Below are 20,438 nucleotides of genomic sequence, written 5' to 3' on the forward strand. Positions count from 1 at the left end.
TCTAAAATTCTAACACATTGTTCTCTGTCGCTCTATTACAGATTTATATGGGAAGAGTTACACTCTTTATCGATCAGGCACAGATCACAGTGAACTCTACCTGATTTGTTATGGTGATTATAAGAGTAATTTTCACTCTGCCGCATGGAGTTGGACGTCACATCATCTTCTAATTTTGGAGGAAACAATAGCATCTGTATCAAGTTCCCAGGTCATCAATGTAAACAGTGTCCACTTTGAGAATCGACTGGTCCCCACAGAGGCAAATTTTAATGGTGTGAACTTCAGTGTGAGGATTGTCCCTGTTCTGTTTGAAGATGCTGGAGTTTATAAATGTTCTCTGGGATCAAGTGAAATGGTGACCATTACACTAATCACAGTTAAAGGTAGGAGACAGAATGTTGCTGCTGTTTTCAATGATCAAGTCAGTGTTTAAAATGTAAGTTATTTTCTTGTTTACACAGTGACAGCTGAACCATCTGATGCAGTGACTGAGGGAGACACCGTTACCCTGACCTGCTCTGTCTCTGATGTCACTGAATCAATGAGACTTGTTTGGATCGATAGTGATGGCAAAACTGTTGTAGAGAAAACATTGAATGGACGGAATAGGGAAGAGAAATCACTGAAACTGATTATTCTGAAAGCTGAGAGAGGTGGAGGGAAGTGGATTTGTGTTTTGTTTCATGAAAACAAGCCCCAGGTTTCTGCCCCGTACTATCTGGAACCCAGCGGTAAGTGATTCAGGGTTTGCTCTTTATATTTATACTCTTGATAGAAAATTGTTGTCACTTATTGGTCTTATTGCCAGTAAAAAGTGAGCCTTTATCTCCTGTGGTTGAGGCTCTACAGTGATGTCGAGCATCAGAAAATTTACCCTGAGGTCACTCAGCACAGCCTGGGATCAAACTGGGAAAATTCTGCTTTGTGCACCTCAACTCCATTCTTGGTAAACTCACTGAGACAGAGGAAGCATTTATTTCTAACAGCAAAATGGAGCCATTTTCAATGGTTTTCAAACCCAGAGTGAATCCGAATTCTGAGACTGAATGCCCAACGTGATCACACCAGATCTTATTCTGTGCTGCAAACATTGAAATTGAAACTCTCCATTCCTCAGACTCAGAGAATCTCTTCTTCTCTCTCTGCCTCAGCTGATCCTGGAAACATCTGAACCTCATCACTCTCGTTCTAACTGAGGGAGAGTTCTTTGTGAGTGTAACTCACTCCAGGATTTGAACACAAATATCATGTTTGACATGAGGGCTACAACCAGTGGATCAGATCTAAGCTCTGCTTCCTGCAACATCCATTTGTGAATGATGGTGGACAATTAAACAACTCAATGGCAGAGGAGGCTCCACATATATCCCCATCCTCAATGATGGAGGAGCCCAGCACAACAGTGCAAAAGATAAAGCTGAAACATTCGAAACAATCTTCAGCCACAAATGCCGAGTGGATGATCCATCTCAGTCTCCTCTGGAGGTCCCCAGCATCTCAAATGCCAGTCTTCAGCCAATCTGATTTACTCCAGGTGATATCAAGAAACAGCTGATGGCACTGGATACTTCAAAGGCTATGGGCACTGACAATATTCCTGCAATAGTACTGAAGACTTGTGCTCCAGAACTTGCCGCACCCCTACCCAAACTGTTCCAGTACAGCTCCTACACTGGCATCTACCAGGCTATTTGGAAAATTGTCCTGGTATGTCCTGTACACAAAAAGCAGGATAAATCCAACCCGGCCAATTACCGGCCCATTCAGTCCACTCTCGATCATCAGTAAGGTAATGGAAGGGGTCATTAACAGTGCTATCAAGCGGCACTTGATTAGCAATAACCTACTCACTGACGCCCAGTTTGGGTTCCACCAGGGCCACTCAGCTCCTGACCGCACTGCAACCTTGGTTCAAACATGGACAAAAGAGCTGAACTCCCAAGGGGAGCTGAGTCTGACTGTCCTTGACATCAAAGCAGCATTTGACCGAGTGTGGCATCAAGGAGCCCCTATAAAACTGGAGTCAATGGGAATCAGGGGGGAAACTCTTCACTATTGGAGTCATACCTAGCACAAAGGAAGATGGTTGTGGTTGCTGGAGGTCAGTTATCTCAGTTCCAGGACATCACGGCAGGAGTTCCTCAGGGTAGTGTCCTGGGCTGAACCACCCTCAGCTGTTCCATCAATGACCTTCCTTCCATCATAAGGTCAGAAGTGGGGATGTTAGCTGATGATTGCACAATGTTCAGCACTATTCGTGACTCCTCAGATATGGAAGCAGTCCATGTCCAAACGCAGAAAGTCCTGGGCAATACCAAGGCTTGGGCTGACAACTGGCAAATAACATTCGCACCTCACAAGTGTCAGGCAATGACCATCTCCAACAATAGAGAATCCAACCATCGCCCATTGATGTTCAATGGTAATACCATCACTGAATCCTCCACTATCAATATCCTGGGGGTTACCATTGACCACAAACTGAACTGGATTAGCCATATAAATACTGTGGCTACAAAAGCAGGTCATAGGCTAGGAATCGTGCAACGAGTAACTAATCTCCTAACTCCCCAAAGCCTGTCCACCATCTACAAGGCACAAGTCAGGTGTGTGATGGAATACACCCCACTTGCCTGGATGAGCGCAGCTCCCACAACACTGAAGGAGCTGGACACCATCCAGCACAAAGCAGTCCGCTTGATTGGCAATACATTCACAAATATTCACTCCCTCCACCACCGACGCATAGTAGCAGCAGTGTGTACCATCTACAAGATGCACTGCAGGAATTCACCAAGACTCCTTTGACAGCACCTTCCAAACCCATGACCACTAACACCTAGGAGAACAAGAGCAGCAGATGGATGGGAACACCACCACCTGGAGGTTCCCCTCCAAGTCACTCACCATCCTGACTTGGAAATATATCGCCGTTCCTTCACTGTCACTGGGTCAATATCGTGGAGCTCCCTTCCTAACAGCACTGTGAGTGTACCTACACCACATGGACTGCAACAGTTCAAGAAGGCAGCTCACCACCACCTTCTCAAGGGCAACTAGGGTTTGGGCAATAATTGCTGGACCACCAAGCGAGGCCCATATCCCATGACTGAATTTTTAAAAAGGAAGGTCATTTAAGAAGCAGCGGAAGATGGTGGGGATGAGACACTACCCTGAGGAACTCCTGCAGTGATGTTCGGGAACTGAGATGATGAACTTCCAACAACCAAAACCATCTTCCTTTGTGCGAGTTATGACACCAACGAGCAGAGAGTTTTCCCTCCGATTACCATTGACCCAAGTTTTGCTAGGGATCCTTGATGCCACAATTGGTCAAATGCTGCCTTGGTGTCAAGGGCAATCACTTTCACCTCACCTCTGGAGCTCAGCACTTTTGTCCAGGTTTGAACCAAGTCTGTAATGATGTCAGGATCTGAGCAGCACTGGCGGAACACAAAATAAGCGTTAATGAGTAGGTTATTGCTAAGCAAGTACCGCTTAATAGCACTCTTGATGTCCCCTTCCATCACTTTGCTGATGTTAAAGAGTAGACTGATGGTGTGGAAATTGGCCAGGTTGGATTTGTCCTGCTTTTTGGGTACAGGACATACTTGGCCAATTTTCCACATTGCCAGGTAGATGCCAGAGTTGTAGCTATACTGAAACAGCTTGGCTCGGTGCGCAGCAAATTCTTGAGCACAAGTCTTCAGTACGATTGCCTGAATTTTTGTCAGGGCCCATAGATTTTGCACTATCCTGTGCCTTCAGCTGTTTCTTGATATCACATGGAGTGAATTGAATTGGCTGACGACTTGATCCTGTGATGCTGGGGATCTCTGGCAGAGGCCAAAATGCATCAACCACTCTGCACTTCTGGTTGAAGATGGTTGCAAATACTTCAGTCTTATCTTTTGCACTGATGTGCTGGGCTCCTCCATCATTGAGGATGGGGATAATTGTGGAGGCTCCTCCTCCTCCAGTGAGTTGTTAATCCACCATACACGACGGGATGTGGCAGGACTGCAGAGCTTAGATCTGATCCATTGGATGTAGTATTCCTTAGCTTATTGCTTGCTGCTTATGTTCTTTGGTAATATTCCTTGTTATAGCTTCACCAGGTTGACAGCTCATTTTTTGGTATGCCTCATGCTGTTCGTAGGATGCCCTCCTGCACTCTTCATTGAACCAGTGTTGATCCCCTGGCTTGGCGGTAATGGCAGAGTGGGGGATATTCCGGGCTATGAGGTTACAGATTGTGGTTGAGTATAATTCTGCTGCTGCTGGTGGCTCACAGTGCCTCATTGATGCTCAGTCTTGAGCTGCTAGATCCGTATGAAATCTATCCCATTTACCACAGTGGTAGTGCCACACAACACGATGTAGTGCCCCCTCAAAATGAAGACAGGACCTCCTTTCCACAAGGACTGTGCAGTGGTCACTCAAACTGATACTTTCATGGACAGATGCATCTGCGGAAAGCAGGTTGGTGAAGATGATGTCAAGCATATTTTTCCCTCGTTGGTTCCCTCGCCACCTGCAGCAGACCCAGTCTAGCAGCTATATCCTTCCAGACTCAGCCAGCTCGGTCTGTATGTTGCTGCCGAGCCACTCACAGAGTGCATTCTGTGCCCTTGCCACCCTCAGTGCTTCCTCCAAGTGGTGTTCAACATGGACAAGTACTGATTCATTAGTTGAGGCCCCCCCTATGGTACATGGTAAGCAACAGGAGGTTCCTTGCCCTCATGCCATGAGACTTCATGGAAGTCCAGGGACAATGCTGAGGACTCCCCGGGCAACACCCTCTGACCGTTGCCGCCACCTCTGCTTGATTTGTCCTGCCGGTGGGACAAGACATACCCAGGGATGGTGATGGGGGTGTCTGGTACCTTACCTCTCAGGTACGATTGCGTTAGTATGACTGGGGCCTAACCAGCATGTTATACAGTTTCAGCATTACATTCCTGCTTTTGTATTCCATACCTCATCTAGTAAAGAAAGCATTCCACATGGCTTCTGTTATCATGCAGCAGATGATATGTGCCAGGTGGATCAATTCCACGAATGAATCTTGATCGCGCTCTCACAACCATTTTGCAATTTGTATTTATTTCGCGACACGTGCACTAAATTCAGAAGTAATAAGTCCACCAAGATTTGAGAGATTTTTTTTTAAACTAAAATTAAAATATTTATTTACAAAAGAGAAGATTTGAAGCACATACATAGAACTACAAATTACTGCTATAACAACTCCTGCTTAGCTACAAAATATAACTAAATCACACACAGAGACAGAAGAACACAAACTCTCATAAATCCACTTTACAATGAACTAGAAAAGTTATGAAAATTATTAGACTCTTATGGCACTTCTTTACTGTCGTGAAACCTTCAGGGACCTGTGGACATGCACTCCAAGGTCTCTCACTTCCTTAACCCCTCTCAATAACTTCCCATTTATTGTGTATTCTCTTGATTTGTTTGTCCTCCCAAAATGCATTACATCACACTTCTCGCGACTGAATTCCATTTGACACTTTTCCACCCACTCAATCAAACCATGAATATCATTTTGAAATCCACAGCTATCCTCTTCAGTGTCAGCTACGCAACCGATTTTTGTGTCATCTGCAAATTTCCCAAACATGCCTCCCACACTTAAGTCCAAACCACTAATATGTAACACAAACAGCAAGGGTCCCAACACTGAGTCCTGTGGAATGTCACTGGAAACCTGTTTCCATTCACAAAAACACCTGTCAATCGTTTCCCTTTGATTCCTGCCATTGAGCCAATTTTGGATTCAACTTGCCACATCCCCCTGTACCCCATGGGCTTTTACTTTTCTGACTAGTCTGATTCAATGAAAGAAAGTTCTTGCATTTATATAGCACCTTTCACATTCACAAGGCATCCCAATGTACTTCGCAGCCAATGAACTGCTTTTGAAGTACAGTTACTAGTGTTGTGTAAGGAAATGTAGCAGTCAATTTGTGCAGTCAGGTCTCACAAACATCAGTATGACAAATGGCCAGTTAGGCTATTTTGAAGGTAAGAGTAAAATATTGGCCAGGCCAGCAGGGCGAACTCCCCTGTTCTTCTTCAAATAGTGCCATGAGATCTGTTACGTCCACCTCTGACAGTGCAGCACTCCCCCCTGTACTGCACTGGAGTGTCAGCCTTGATTATGTGCTCAAGTCCCTGGAGTAGGTCCCGAACCCCACAACCTTCTGAGAGAGTGTATCACTCAGCAACTTGCCACAATGATCACACTGCTGCATCCAGTTTAACTTGTAGCATCCTCATCACGTGCAAGTTATTTCTTAAAATTTATGAAGCACATGTTGTTGGCAATTAAATATTTGGAAAAAGTTGTGCAAAAATCAACATTGGTTTAGTTCAGTTAAGAGCATTGAATAAAATACAATATGACCAAATCTTCTGAAGCCAGCACAGTGGAAACCAGAACATATCTAATTGGTAACTACCCATAATCCAAGCAACGGCAACCTCTATAATGTGAAATAATACTTGTGTTTATACAATACTTTATCGTTCAAAAGTTCACTAAGTAAATGAGAAACTGGTAAGGCGCAGTTAAGAGGGTGTTTCAGTACCACTGGACAAGGGCTGAATATTGGTCACTAGGTTGACTCTTTTCAAATACCACCTTGGGATCTTTCACATTCACTTCTGCTGGCAGACCGGGGGCTCGGTTTAGCAATTCAAACGAAGGATAACACCTCCAACATTGGAGTCAGCCTAGATCTTGAGCTTGAACACTGATAAACTCCGCGACCTTTCCACTGTGAAGCAAGAGTTACCAGCTTAGCTAAGCCTATGCAGCGCCATACATGCAGTCTGCCACAGTTTAAAGCAGTTACAAGGGGGGAAGAAAAAGCTCATACAAGAAAAGAGATTTGTGGAATGTCTACGAGATGGCTTTTTGGAGCAGCTTGTGGTGGAGCCCACTAGGGAACAGGCAATTCTAGATTGAGTGATGTGTAATGAGGCAGATTTGATAAGGGAGCTTAAGGTGAAGGAACCCTTAGGAGGAAGTGACCATAATACGATAGAATTTATCCTGCAATTTGAGAGGAAAAAGCTGGAATCAGATGTAACGGTATTACAGTAGAATAAAGGCAACTATAGAGGCATGAGGGAGGAGCTGGCCAGAATTCACTGGGAGATGAGCCTAGCAGGAAAGGCAGTGGAACAGCAATGGCAGGAGTTCCTGGGAGTAATTTGTGAGACACAGCAAAAATTCATCCCTAGGAAGAAGAAGCATACTAAAGGGAGGACGAGGCAACCATGGCTGACAAGGGAAGTCAGGGACAGCCTGTCAGTTCATCAGACTTTGGATCGTTAGACCATCCCTGTAAGACTTGTTCCCTTACGTGAGACAAAACTGGGTCATGGTCTGTCCACTCTCTTATTTATTTGGCATGTACTGGTGACGAATCCAGAAAGTTTAATAACAAGACAATCTCTTGAGGAATTGGGACATTCACATTGCTGTCTTTTAGAGGTAATCAGCTCAGTGAGTCAGCATTTGCAATCTGGCTTCCCGGCTGGTGGATAAAAGTATATTTGTAAACAGCTAGGATCAGTGCCCACATTTGGATGTGTGCAGAAGCAATTGGGGGTATTACCTTATCTTCCCCGAACAAGCCTAGTAATGGCTTGTGATTGGATACAATGGTGAAGTGGCAACCATGGATGCATTGGTGGAACATCTTAATGCCAAATACAATGGATAAGCCCTTTTATTCTATTTGTTAGTATCTTCATTCTGCAACGCTGATTTGAACTTGAGACATAACCAATGGGCCTTTCAGAGCCATCAGCCATCCGGTGGGAGAGTCCTGCCCCTGCGCCTTAAGGGGATGCATCGCAGGTCAAATTATTTCTTTCTTTGTGTCGAAATGTACCATCAGGGCCGATGAATGTAGTCACTGCTTTACTGTCATAAAAGCCTGTCCTTGTGGACCTTGCCAAGTCCACCTGTGGTTTTTCTTGAGTAAACTGTACATTGGGGCCAGTACTGTTGACACATTTGGGAGAAAACGGCCATAATAGTTAATCATTTCCAAGCAGAACTCGAGTTCTATGGCGTTTATCCGTGCTGGCGCCTCCCGAGTAGCTCTCACCTTGTCTCCTACTGGGCGAAGGCCCTGCCCAGGTAAACCACTTTTTTTGCTTGGAAAATACACCTTTCTCTTTTCAAATGTACTCCGGCTTGTGAGAAACACTTCCATGCCTCTTCCAGGTTAGGCAGGTGTTCCTCATAAGTTAGTCCTGTTACTAGGACATCATCGAGATAAAGCACAACATGGGGCAAACCTTGTGGGAAATTTTCCATTGTCCGTTGGAAAATGGCACAATCCAATGAGACTCCGGCTGTTGGTGTAACCACCTGTGTGTGTTGATAGTCACAAAATCCCAAGAGGCAAGCATGACCCAGACCTCCCTGTCGCTTGCCATTTTAACACTCCACCCTGCTCTCTTGCCCACATGTCTGTCCTTGGCTTGCTGCATTGTTCCAGTGAAGCTCAACGCAAACTGGAGGAACAGCACCTCATCTTCTGACTAGGCACTTTACATCCTTCTGGACTGAATATTGAGTTCAACAACTTTAGATCTTGAACTCCCTCCTCCATCCCCACCCGCTTTGCATTTCTTCCCCCTCCCTTTTGTTTTTTCCAATAATTTATGTAGATTTTTCTTTTCCCACCTATTTCCATTATTTTTAAATGTATTCCACCCATGGTTTATTTCACCCCACCCCCACTAGAGCTACCTTGCTTGTCCTGCTCTCCAATCTTAATTAGCACATTCTTTTAGATAATATCACTACCTTCAACACCTCTTTGTTCTTTTGTCTGTGACATATTTTGGTTATCTCCTCCTATTACTGCTTGCTTGTCCCAACAACCCCCCCCCACCCCCCCACACTACTTCCCCCCACCCCCCCACCCCCCACCAACTAAAACCAGCTTATATTTCAACCCTTTCCTATTTCTACTTAGTTCTGTTGAAGGGTCATGAGGACTCGAAACGTCAACTTTGCTCTTCTCTGCCGATGATGCCAGACCTGCTGAATTTTTCAGGCATTTCTGTTTTTGTTCCCAACCTTTCCAGCCTGTCTAATTCGACATCACTTTTTCTCGTAATGTATAGGGGACTGGCCTTGCCTTCAAGAATCTGGGGGTTGCCCCAGGATCCTCGTCGATTTAGCTTCTAGCCCCTGAATCTTCCCAATCTCTTCCATGAAAACAGAGGCATATTGCTGGAATAATTCTTGCAAGTCTTCCATTCTGAGTTGAAAAATCTCGGTCCAGTCCAATTTTTTTTTCTTAAGCCAGTTGCGATCAACTGGACATGGACCGTCCCCTGCTACCGCTATTAGTGGTAAATTAACTGACTAACTTCCATACTGGAATGGAAACTCACATATACCTCTCAGTCATAGGTCTTCACCAGTATACGTCTTTAATTTAGCATCTGAATGTTCCAGATTTAGTGAGTGGTCTCCTCCATTCAGATATTTGGACGTATGTTCCCCTATAACTGTCGTGGATGCCCCTGTATCCACCTCCATTCGGATGGGTTTCCCGTTGACTTCCACTGTCACGTAGATTGGCTCTGTTTTACCCATTTTTAAGTTGTGTAGTGATTAAATACCTGACTCTGTTTCTTCTGGTCCATCTATTATGTGGATTTCACGATTTCTACCTTTCTGCTTAAAGTTTTGTCTTAATCTATCTTTACAATATCGCATAATGTGTCCATTACGATGGCAGAAGATACACTCGATTCTTTTAAATTGTCATTCGCTTGCAGGCTGTCTGGTTCCATGTCTGCCTGTTACTATTGTTGGTTTTCTCTGTTAAACTATTGCTTTTTGCTGGTCTGTTAATGGTGGCTGTTTCCCAACTTTCCGCACAGCCCTGTGCTTCCCCGCCTTTTCTGACTGATACTTTCCTCCCGGTGTGAAGGACGGCCCCATTTTGTGCTCCCTTGATTGTTTCTGAATCCCTGACTACGCTCTCCATTACGAGCGCAAACTCCAGCGCCTTGCTGAAGTCTCAATTTGTTTCTGACCTCAACAACCCTTTTTGAATGGTGTTTTCAATAATCCCACATACTAACCAGTCTCTTAACATGTTGTTAATCAACATCCTCAACTCACAGTGCCCTATCAGTTGTTTTAAGGCTGCTACATAGCAAGCAACTGTCTCTCCAGGGGTGCGACACCTTGAATTAAATTTAAAACACCGCGTTGTTACCGAGGGTTTCGGTTAAAAGTGGCTTTTCACAAGATTTACCAACTCATCAAAGCTCTTGTAATCTGAGGCATTGAGTGCCATTAGACTATGAATTAGGTCATTTGTTTTACTGCCACATGTCGATTAGAGGGTTGCTCGCCTCTTCTCCTCCCCCAATATATCATTGGCCAAAAAGAAGAATGCAGGGCATTCAATATAATGTGGCCAGTCATTGGTGGTCTGATCAAATGGTTCAAAATGGCCAAACTGTGGCATAGTGGAGGGAGGTAATTTTTATAAATATGGTGAACACTGTGTTTACAATCACCTTGCAAGGTAAGGCTGATTCACTTCTGTTTAATTTTCATGGCTTTCTTTGGTATCATTGACTGGTCGTGTTTTGCCTCATCGCTAGTTGTTATGTTCCTTCTCTGTCAGGTTGCTTTGCTCAGCGAGCATGGTAGCATGACTATCGACTGGTGAGTGAGTTGGTAAACAAGATACTGCAGACGCAGAGACCAATGTAAGATGAAGCACATGCTGTTTATTAACACAAGTAACAGAGCATGAACACAATGTGTGCTTCTCCAACCAGACCTTGTTCTAAACTACTGATTAACATTATAGCCCGCGCTACACAGCAATGAGGTAATCCAGTCATGTTGTTAATTTGCTCACATTCTCTTAAAGGTGTATTGCACCTCAGATTACCACAAATGTCTCCCACTGGTCTGTCACTGATTTGCCTTCAAGTAATTGTACCTAGTCCACTTTTGCCAGATCACCTCTCATAAAATATGTTTTTCCTCAAATTAGAACTTTAGCTCCTGTTCTATCTTTATCCTTTTCCATAATTATGCTAAATCTAGCTGTATTATGGTCACTATCTCCAAAATGGTCACCCACTGCTACTTCATCCACTTACCCAGCTCCACTTGCTAAGACTAAATCTAGAATTGTACTCCCTCTCGTTGGGCTTGTTACGTGCTGGCTAAAAATGTTCTCTTGAGTGCAGTTCAAGAATTTTGTGCCCTCTGTGCCCATTACCCTGTTCGTATCTCAGTTGATATTAGGGTAGTTGAGGTTCCCAACTTTTACCAGTAGGTGAATAGTGAGGCTTCAGTGGAGTTGACTTCGGTCGATGAATAGACGGTTTCGAGGTTCCAGTTGTGTCAGATTTGGTAGAGAGAGAGATTGGGATATCTGCAAAATAGCGATTTGCAGGGGTACTGTGTGTGGCTATTACTCCTGAGTCAAACTTCCAGCACTTGCTCTCTATCAGAGCACCCACCAACTGATACCAAAGCAGCTTTTCAGTTCACTTTTAAGCCCGCCTTTGTATATTCCAAGTGGGAAGTGAATTCACAAATCTGTCTGGGCATTGCTCACAGGATTTCTTGATGAGATGATGCTTGTCTCCCATTATGTCCCATTGGCTCTACCAGGGGCAGCAATGAGTTTCTGGAAGTCTTTAACAGTAGCTTGTCTGGCAACAGGGTGGGGTTCCATTATCTCTGAGGGAGTCACCCAGCAGCATTGCAGCCAGTCGCTTGTGTGCATGTTGAAAACTCAGGTCTTATATTTAAAGTCCAATATTTCCTGATGCAATTCTGTTTCTTTCCTTCACTATCATGACACTCCAAACTCACCGACGTTGCTGTTTGCTGCTCCTTCAATCACAAATTGTTTCTCTCAGACAAGGCGGGAGAGAAACAGCCTATGATTGGAGGACAGCTCCACACAGAAACTTTCATTCAATCTTGCCTGTTTGACAGGCATTTTGAAAGCTGGCTCCAGGGCCCATATAGAGGGGCTTCACGGGCCGCATGCAGCCTGTGGAGCGTATGTTGGACAAGCCTGATTTAGTATATCATCCCCCTCACAGCTGTAATAGATTCTTTAACCAATAATGCTGTGCGGCCTTTTTTTGGCCCCATTTCTATCCTGCCTGAAAACCCTATATCCAGGGATGTTGAGCTGCCATTTTTGCTCCTCTTAAAACCAAGTTTCCATTATAGCAATGATATCATGCTGCCATCTGTCCCCTCAGCTCATCGGCATTTTTAAAATTCATTTACGGGATGTGGGTGTCACTGGCTGGGCCAGCATTTATTGCCCATCCCTAATTGCCCTTGAGAAGGTGGTGGTGAGCTGTCTTCTTGAACCACTGTAGTCCCTGTGGTGTAGGTACAACCACAGTGCTATTAGGGAGGGAGTTCCAGGATTTTGACCTAGCGATAGTGATGGAACAGAAATATATTTCCAAGTCAGGATGGTGATTGGCTTGGAGGAGAACTTCCAGATGTTGGCATTCCTACATATCTGCTGCCCTTATCCTTCTAGATGGTAGTGGTCATGGGTTTGGAAGGTGTTGCTGAAGGAGCCTTGGTGAGTTCCTGCAGTGCATCTTCCAGGTGATACCCACTGCTGCCACTGTTGGTTGGTGGTGGAGTGAATGTTTGTGGAAGGGGTGCCAATCAAGTGGACTGCTTTTTCCTGGATGGTGTCAAGCTTCTTGTATGTTGGAGCTGCACTCATCCAGGCAAGTGGGGAGTATTCCATCACACTCCTGACTTGTGCCCTGGAGGTGAGTGTCACGTGGTGAATTTTTCACCGCAGGATTCCTAGCCTCTGACCTGCTCTTGTAGCCACAGTATTTATATGGCCAATCCCGTTTAATATTTGGTCAATTGTAACCCTCAGGATGTTGATAGTGGGGGATTCAGCAATGGTAATTCCATTGAATGTCAAGGGGTGATGGTTTGATTCTCCCTTGTTTGAGATGGTCACTGCCTGCCACATGTGTGGCGTGAATGTTACTTGCCATTTGTCATCCCAAGCCTGGATCTCGCTGCATTTCGACATGGACTGCTTCAGTATCTGAGGAGTGGTGAATGGTGCAGCACATTGTTTGCTGATGATTGCACATTGTTCGGAACTATACATAACTTAAGTAAGTTATGCATGTAATTAAGTGTATTAAGGATAACGTCTATCTTTAAGTTTGAGTTTTACCTTTAATGTTTAAGCTATCCCTCTATTTGTGGATTAAAAGGTGAAACCTGGGATCAAGTTTCATTTTTGAGTGGGGACAGCAGGTTTAAAGCTCTATTTATATACCTGCACTTCTAGTGAGATTTTTATGACTTGTGAAGGAGAGTTAAAGGCAACAAGAGTGGAGAAAAAAACTGTGTTGTTGCCTAGCAACAGTTATCCAGAGAGGGAGGCCCACCCACACAGACAGAGAAACCAAAAGTTTGATTTCAATTGGTAATTATGCTGTAAGTTGTAGGGAGCACTTTAAGTCTCTCTCTGGCTGACATACCAGCAGACCGCTGAGGGAAATAAGTCTAAGAATGTGAGATGAGTTTCTCTAAAGTTAATGTAACAATGAACGTCAACTCATTAACTGAATCCTGGAAACTGGGTGTCACAAGGAAGTCACCACTGTCTGCAACTCTCCATATCCTTTTTGATTGAAGGATGTTGACGAAATACAAAGGATGCTGTCCAGAATGAGTGCTCAACGTGCTTCCTGCTGGTTTAGTTCTTTTATGGTATAAATATTGGAACAACGCTGAAGAATTTTAAATTTATTGGATTCACCCCAGCTTCTCTCAAGGCAAAGGTAGCTGCTGCAATGTAGTGATGATAGATCTCCCCTCTCTGAAGCATTAACAAGTTTTGGATTCTCTATATTAGGAATGGGGTTATATTACCTGTCCTAGAACGAGTAATGTTTTGATCGAATTGCCATCCAACATGAATTGCATGTTCTGTTCTTTTATTAACTTTTATATCATTTAGAAACTATATTGTCTCACATGGTCTTCTGTGTCCAAACTCAGAAAGCTTTCTCCATATACACTTCAGTGGAGAGGTTGAGGGGAGATGCCCGGACCCTTAAAAAACCTGAGTTATGATATTCTAGCTAAAACTTGTTAAAATGGTTATATGGAGGACGGTAATATTCTCTGGTGTTTCCATTCCCTCAGGGAGAGTTAAATCAGTTTTTTCAGACCTATTTAAGTCTCTGTTGGGCCTCTCTTACCCTACTTTGAGTGAGGGTATTTATCCGGGGTGTACACCTGATCTGAAACGGTCACAAAAAGTGCTAGGATTATAATTCACTTCATCGGCCCCCCCATCTGTTGCCTCCCCACCACCCCCATCTAAATAATCCCCTCAAGCCCCACAACTTCCTGAGTGCTCATCTGATTATGGCTTCTTGAACATCCCCGATTTTAAGTGAGATAAGAACAGAAAGAGCTGTAAAATCCCAGCAGTTCTAGCAGCTTCCGTGGAGAGAGAAACAGAGTTAACATTTTGAGTCCAATATGAGGCTTCTTCGAAAATGGAGAGACCAATTTTAACTGCTTCACCATTGGCTGTCGTTTCTTCAGCTCCCGAGGCCCCATGTTCTGGAACCCCCTCCTAACAGCACTGCCTCCTTACCCACATCCTTCTTTTAAGACGCTCAATATAATCTCTCTCTTTGACTAAGTTTTTGGCCATCTACCCTGATATCTCTTCATGTCACTCAGTTTCAAATTTTGTTTGATACCACTCCTGTGAAGCTCTTTAGGGCTTGTTGACATGTTTATGGTCCTGCATAAGTGCAAGATGTTGCTGAGATTTTTCTCTTTTAATCCTGTCATATCTTTTTCCACTCTTTGTAAGTGTCTTGGAATTTTTTTCATTCAAATTGCTATGGAAATGTGAATGTTTCTTTTGTTTAAAGGGTTGATGGCTGGGAGCAAGTCTGAGAAAACACAATCCATTATAATAACTGTTTCTTTGGAACAACGACCTTCATTCTTTCAGCTACACAGCACATTATCCTGGTGTGTATGTGCTATATCACATCTGAGCTGAATCATAAATAACAACTTATTGAAAATGAATTGTCTACAGGAATAACAGTTACACAAATTGGAATTAAAATTTGCTTTCTGATTTTGAAATATTTATTCCCTTTCCTTCCAGGAAGTCAGAATGATATTTATTTTTCCCATGAGGAAGGTTTCTTTGTATTGAAAGGACCAGACAATCCTGGAAATGGCTCCATTGTCTGGGAATGGAGACCACATTCTGGGAACCAAACTACAAAACAGTTGGGAACTTTTCACAAAGATGATCAGCGGTGGGCTGTGCAATGGAGTGATGAGTACATTAATATACCAGACATTTCTCAGAGGATCCATAAGGACTGGGGCACCCTTAATCTGAGAATCAGAAACCCCACGTTTAAACTTGCGGGAATGTTCACCTGGAGCCAGACACAGCCCAGGAAGAAAATCCTGAAACAGTATGAAGTATTTGGGATCAAAGGTAAGTTGCACAAGAACTAGAATGGGTTCAAATTGTGTTTTTCTGTGAGTAATTCCACTAATATTCTGAACAGAATGTTGGGATCATGTCATTATCCTCCAGTTCTATCACAAGAACCACAACCTATAATTATATAGCACCCTTAATGTCATAAACCAACACAGCGTGCTTCACAGGAGCACCGAGCCACATAAGGTGATATTTGGCCAGACTACTGAAACCTTGGTCAAAGAGACAGGTTTTAAGGAGTGTCTTAAAGGAAGAAAGCAAGAGATTTAGAGTTGAGAGTCATAGGCTGGGACTTAGTTCCTGCGAATGGTTCTGCCCAGCAGTTGGAGGATGAGTGGGAGGCCCGCGTCACTCCTGTGGGGGGGAACTGATGCAAGTAAGTGCTCATTTGGCACTTAATTGGTAAGCATCGGGCCTTCCACTGGATTTACGAGCCCAGGGATGGAAATACCACCCCCAACCTAACTGCACTCCGGAGCGTAATACTTCCTGGGACTTCTCAAGGATCAGTACTGAATCCCTGGACACGTGTTTGGAGGAGGGATGGGGATCGTGTGGTGAAGGTTGCCTGAAGGCAGGGGCGATCTGAGGCAAAAGCAGAAGGTGTGGCATTTGGCACACCCCACCCCCACTCCCCCCACCCCGCTTCATGATGCCAGGTCCCTCGATCAGGCATAGAGTGCCTGACAACGAATCCCCCAATGAGGTCACACGCAAACCCGACATTATTGGTTATTAGCATGAGCATCTGTTCACCAATTAGAGAGCTGCCATTGATTTCTGGTGGGATTAGGATCATTGGTGTCAAGAGCCTCATTAATGATTCTACTTGATAAACTGCAGTCAGGGAGTGGGAATCCCGCATCGTGCCCATCGCACTTCCAACTTTACATGGGACAGATTTCCTGAAACTGGGAATCCTATGCAGATATTTCAGCCTGACTCCCTACCACTCACAATCATGCCCGCTCCGGTGGGCAAAACTAAATTACATTCATAGAGTTATTTATGGCACAGAATGTGGCCATTCCACCCATCGACTCTCTGCTGGCTCTCCATGGAGCAATCCAATTAGTCCCATTCCCTTGCTCTATCCCCATAGCGCTGACAGTTAATTTCCAGAATTTAGGAGCCCAGGCAACTGAAGATGTGGCCATCAATGCTGGAGTGATTAAAATTAGGAATGTTCGAGAAACCAGAATTCATGGAGTGTAGATATCTTGGAAGATTGTGGGACAACAGAAGATTCCACAGGTTGGGAGAGGTGAGTCAGTGGAGGACGTTGAATACAAGGGTGAGAATTTTGAAATCGAGATGTTGCTTGAGTGGGAGCCAATGTAAATCAGTGAGCACAGGGATGATAGGGAAAGGGACATAGTGCAAGTTAAGACACGAACATGAATGACCTCAAGTTTACAGAGAGTAGAATGTGTGAGACCAGGCAGGACTGCATTAGAATCATTGAGTCTAGAGATAACAAATGCATGGATAAGTTTTTCAGAAGTTGTTGAGCTGAGACCTGAGCAAAGTTGGGCAACGATATAGAAGTGGAAGTGGGCAGTGTTAGTGACGGCATGAATTTTGGTCTCCTTATTTAAGAAAGGACATAATTTCATAAGAAGAAGTTCAGAGCAATGTTCACTAGATTGATTCCCGGGATGAGGGTGTTATCTTATGAGGAGAGACTGGACAGATTGGGCCTGGAAACCTTGGAATTTAGAAGAATGAGACGATCTTATTGAAAGATCTTGAGACAGTTTGACAGAGTGGGTGCTGAAAGTGGAAACTTGTGGGAGGGACCAGAACCAGGCGACACAGTTTAAAAATAAGTGGTTTCCCATTTTAGACGAAGACGAGGAGAAACATTTTCTCTCTGAGGGTCATGATTCTGTGGGACTCTGTTCCCAGGAGAGTCTTAGAGTCAGGGTCATTGAAAACTTGAAGGCAGAGGTAGATAGATTCTTGACTAACAAGGGAATCAAAGGATATTGGGGGTAGGCAGGATAATGGCGTTGAAGCCACAATCAGTTCAGTAATGATAGTGTTGAGTGGCGGAGCAGGCTCAAGAGGCCAAATGATCTACACCTGCTCCTAACTCATATGTTCATCTGTGCATATGGATATCGGTTTGAAGCTCATCCAGGGGTCAAATGTGACACCAATTTGTGAACAGAAAGGCTTAATCACAGACCATTGCCAGGGAGAGGAATGGAGTCAGTGACTGGAGAACGCAGTTTGGAGTGGGGATTGGAAACTACAGTGTCAGTTTTCCCAGTAATTAATCACCCAGCCCAAAGTGAATCTCTGACTAAACATGTCAAGTGGCTGAAAATGCTTTGTGCATTACAACTAGTGAATGTACTAAGGGTTAGTAGTGCTGATTATTAACATTAGCATTTGTCTAGGATCATAAAATTACTTACACAAGGACCCTGGAGGGGATTGAAACTGGTGGCAACCTTATGGAATTTGTGGTGAGGGCCGAATATGATGACATCGATTTTTCGAATATTTACCTTTTTCTTTCATTATTTCCCGGGATGTGGGCTAGTCCAGCCTTTTTTTGGCCATCCCTAATTACCTTGAGAAGGTGGTGGTCATCATCAACTTCTATTGAATTCAAATTTCACCATCTGCCATGGTGGGATTCGAACCTGGGTCCCCAGAACATTACCCTGGGTCTCTGGAGCAGCATAAAGAGGAAGAGAGGAGGGAGGAGGGAGCCAAGGGGAACAAGTGAATATTATCCAGAAAATGCTAATTGTCAGCACTAAGCACTGCTGGTTGGCATTTGTCTGATTATATGTGTTCATCGTGAAAGAAAACTCCTAATGCATTGGTTCCACAGCTTATTGAGAAATATCAGCTTCATATATCTGCTTTTACAGTTGAAACCGATTCCCAGAGGCCTGTCATGGGCAGTGACATCACCCTCAGTTGTACCATCTCCAGGCTCTCAGATACTGTCAGTCTTCACTGGAAACAGAGAGGCTCATCTCAGCAGAACGGGAGGAAGAACACTGATGAGATCCATCTGAATAACACTGTCTATCTGATAGTCAGACATGTTGGAGCAGGAAACCAGAATCTGTATACATGGGAAGTGCAGGAAAATAACTCCATTGTTCTCACTGGATACACAAATGTTGATGTGGATTGGGGTAAGTCCAGAGCTACCTTGCAGTAGATATTAAATAGTTACTCATATAAAACTATTACACAGAAAGTACAGTGATGACTGACGTCACTGTGGGATTTTACTGCAGAATGTGCTCCTTGTTTTTGCTCTTGAACATGGGACATGGGTGTAAATAGAAACTGGGGACATGAAGAACTGATGTAACCCACCAGCTGGGTTTATTTCAATGCACATTATTGAATAAAAAAGAATCAAATCCCTCATTCAAAAAAGAAAATGTGATTCCAGTCGATACTGGGATAGAGAAATACAAACAAATTAAAGACACCCAACATAATGGTAAAAGATTAGGCTCTTTCCTGAGGCATTTTCTCAGTCAAGGTGGTAACTCACAAATATGATCTGAGTGGTTTACATTTCGGGATGTTCACATTCTGGTGATACCTGAATAAATGATCGCATAACCCAGGGATGTAAGAATAAGGCCACTTTAATCTAAATGGTAATTTGTGCCTATCACACACGTACCTCTTTAGACCATTTGAAAAAGAATCAAAGAATTCCTTGGTTAGACAAGGCCAGTAATGAATTGTAAAGCTGTTTGAATCACACCCCCACTCAAGATCAAATGGCCACACCAGCATCCTCAGGAGCTGGTGGCATTTCTGTTACAGGATCGTAACTGCAACATAGTTTTTTTGTGCACAGATTTGAGATGGTGCAGCCTCTTCAAGCATCTCGCCAACATTCCACTGCCTACAGCAGTCTTCAAGGGGCAGGAGCAGCACTTTAATCCTCAGTGCTCTCATGGCAGTATGCCTGCAGTCTGGCAAGGTGCCTCAAGCAAGACAACCGTCACTCAGTGGATCTGGCCTTTGTGTATGATGTTGATTCTGAATCCGCACTGTAGTTTGTCCACACAGGCAATCGTTAATGCAAAACAAGTGTCCAGGCCTCATCAACATCCTCAGTTCCCAGCAGCCTCAAATATCTGGCAGGAATCGCAAGGTTCAACATCTGTTTCCCTTGGGGAAACAGCATCACATTGAGAGGGGTCATGTTTGGGGCAGATGGACTTTGTGCCACGACCCAGTGTTTAAACAATAGTCAGCCTGGGTCAGTAGCCAGTTTCTGGCCAATTTCGCTGTCCCAGTGCTGCACTCCCAGCTGACTTATGCCAGGAGAGTGATGTTTATCCCTGTGGAAATTCAGAAGATCTGCATCTCAGCAGCTATAAAAATCTAACACCTTGTCTCCTGTCTCTCTGTTCCAGATTTACACAATAAGAAATACACACTTTATCGGCCAAGCACAGATCACAGTGAACTCGCCCTGATTTGTGAAGTTCATTCTGAGTCCACTAAAACTAAATGGACCTGGTCATCACGTTATTTTCAGAATCAAGAGAAGGAAATAGCTTCTGCTTACAAATCTCAGCCCATCGATGTAAACAGGACCTACTTTGGGAATCGTCTGGTCCCCACAGAGACAAATTTTAATGGCAAGAATTTCAGTGTAAGGATTGTCCCTATTCTGTTTGATGATGCTGGAGCTTACACATGTATTTCGGGGAAGTATAAAATGGTGACCATTAAACTAATCACAGTTAAAGGTAGGAGACAGAATGTTACTGCTGTTTTCAATGATCAAGTCAATGTTTAAAATCTAAATGATTTTCTTGTTTACAC

At 44.0% G+C, this 20,438-nt stretch overlaps 1 protein-coding gene across 1 annotated transcript; it reads left to right on the top strand.

Moving 5' to 3' along the window:
- The first annotated feature begins 243 nt into the window (after positions 1-243).
- Positions 244-20,412, top strand: LOC144674077 (uncharacterized). Its single transcript, XM_078535599.1, has 5 exons — positions 244-386; positions 465-734; positions 15,258-15,602; positions 18,500-18,772; positions 20,024-20,412. Exons 1-5 carry the CDS (start codon positions 356-358, stop codon positions 20,410-20,412), a joined length of 1,308 nt encoding a protein of 435 aa, XP_078391725.1. The 5' UTR covers positions 244-355.
- Positions 20,413-20,438: the final 26 nt, after the last annotated feature.

The sequence above is a fragment of the Cetorhinus maximus genome, unplaced genomic scaffold (assembly GCF_964194155.1).
Source record: "Cetorhinus maximus unplaced genomic scaffold, sCetMax3.hap1.1 HAP1_SCAFFOLD_550, whole genome shotgun sequence".
NCBI classification, from domain to species: domain Eukaryota; kingdom Metazoa; phylum Chordata; class Chondrichthyes; order Lamniformes; family Cetorhinidae; genus Cetorhinus; species Cetorhinus maximus.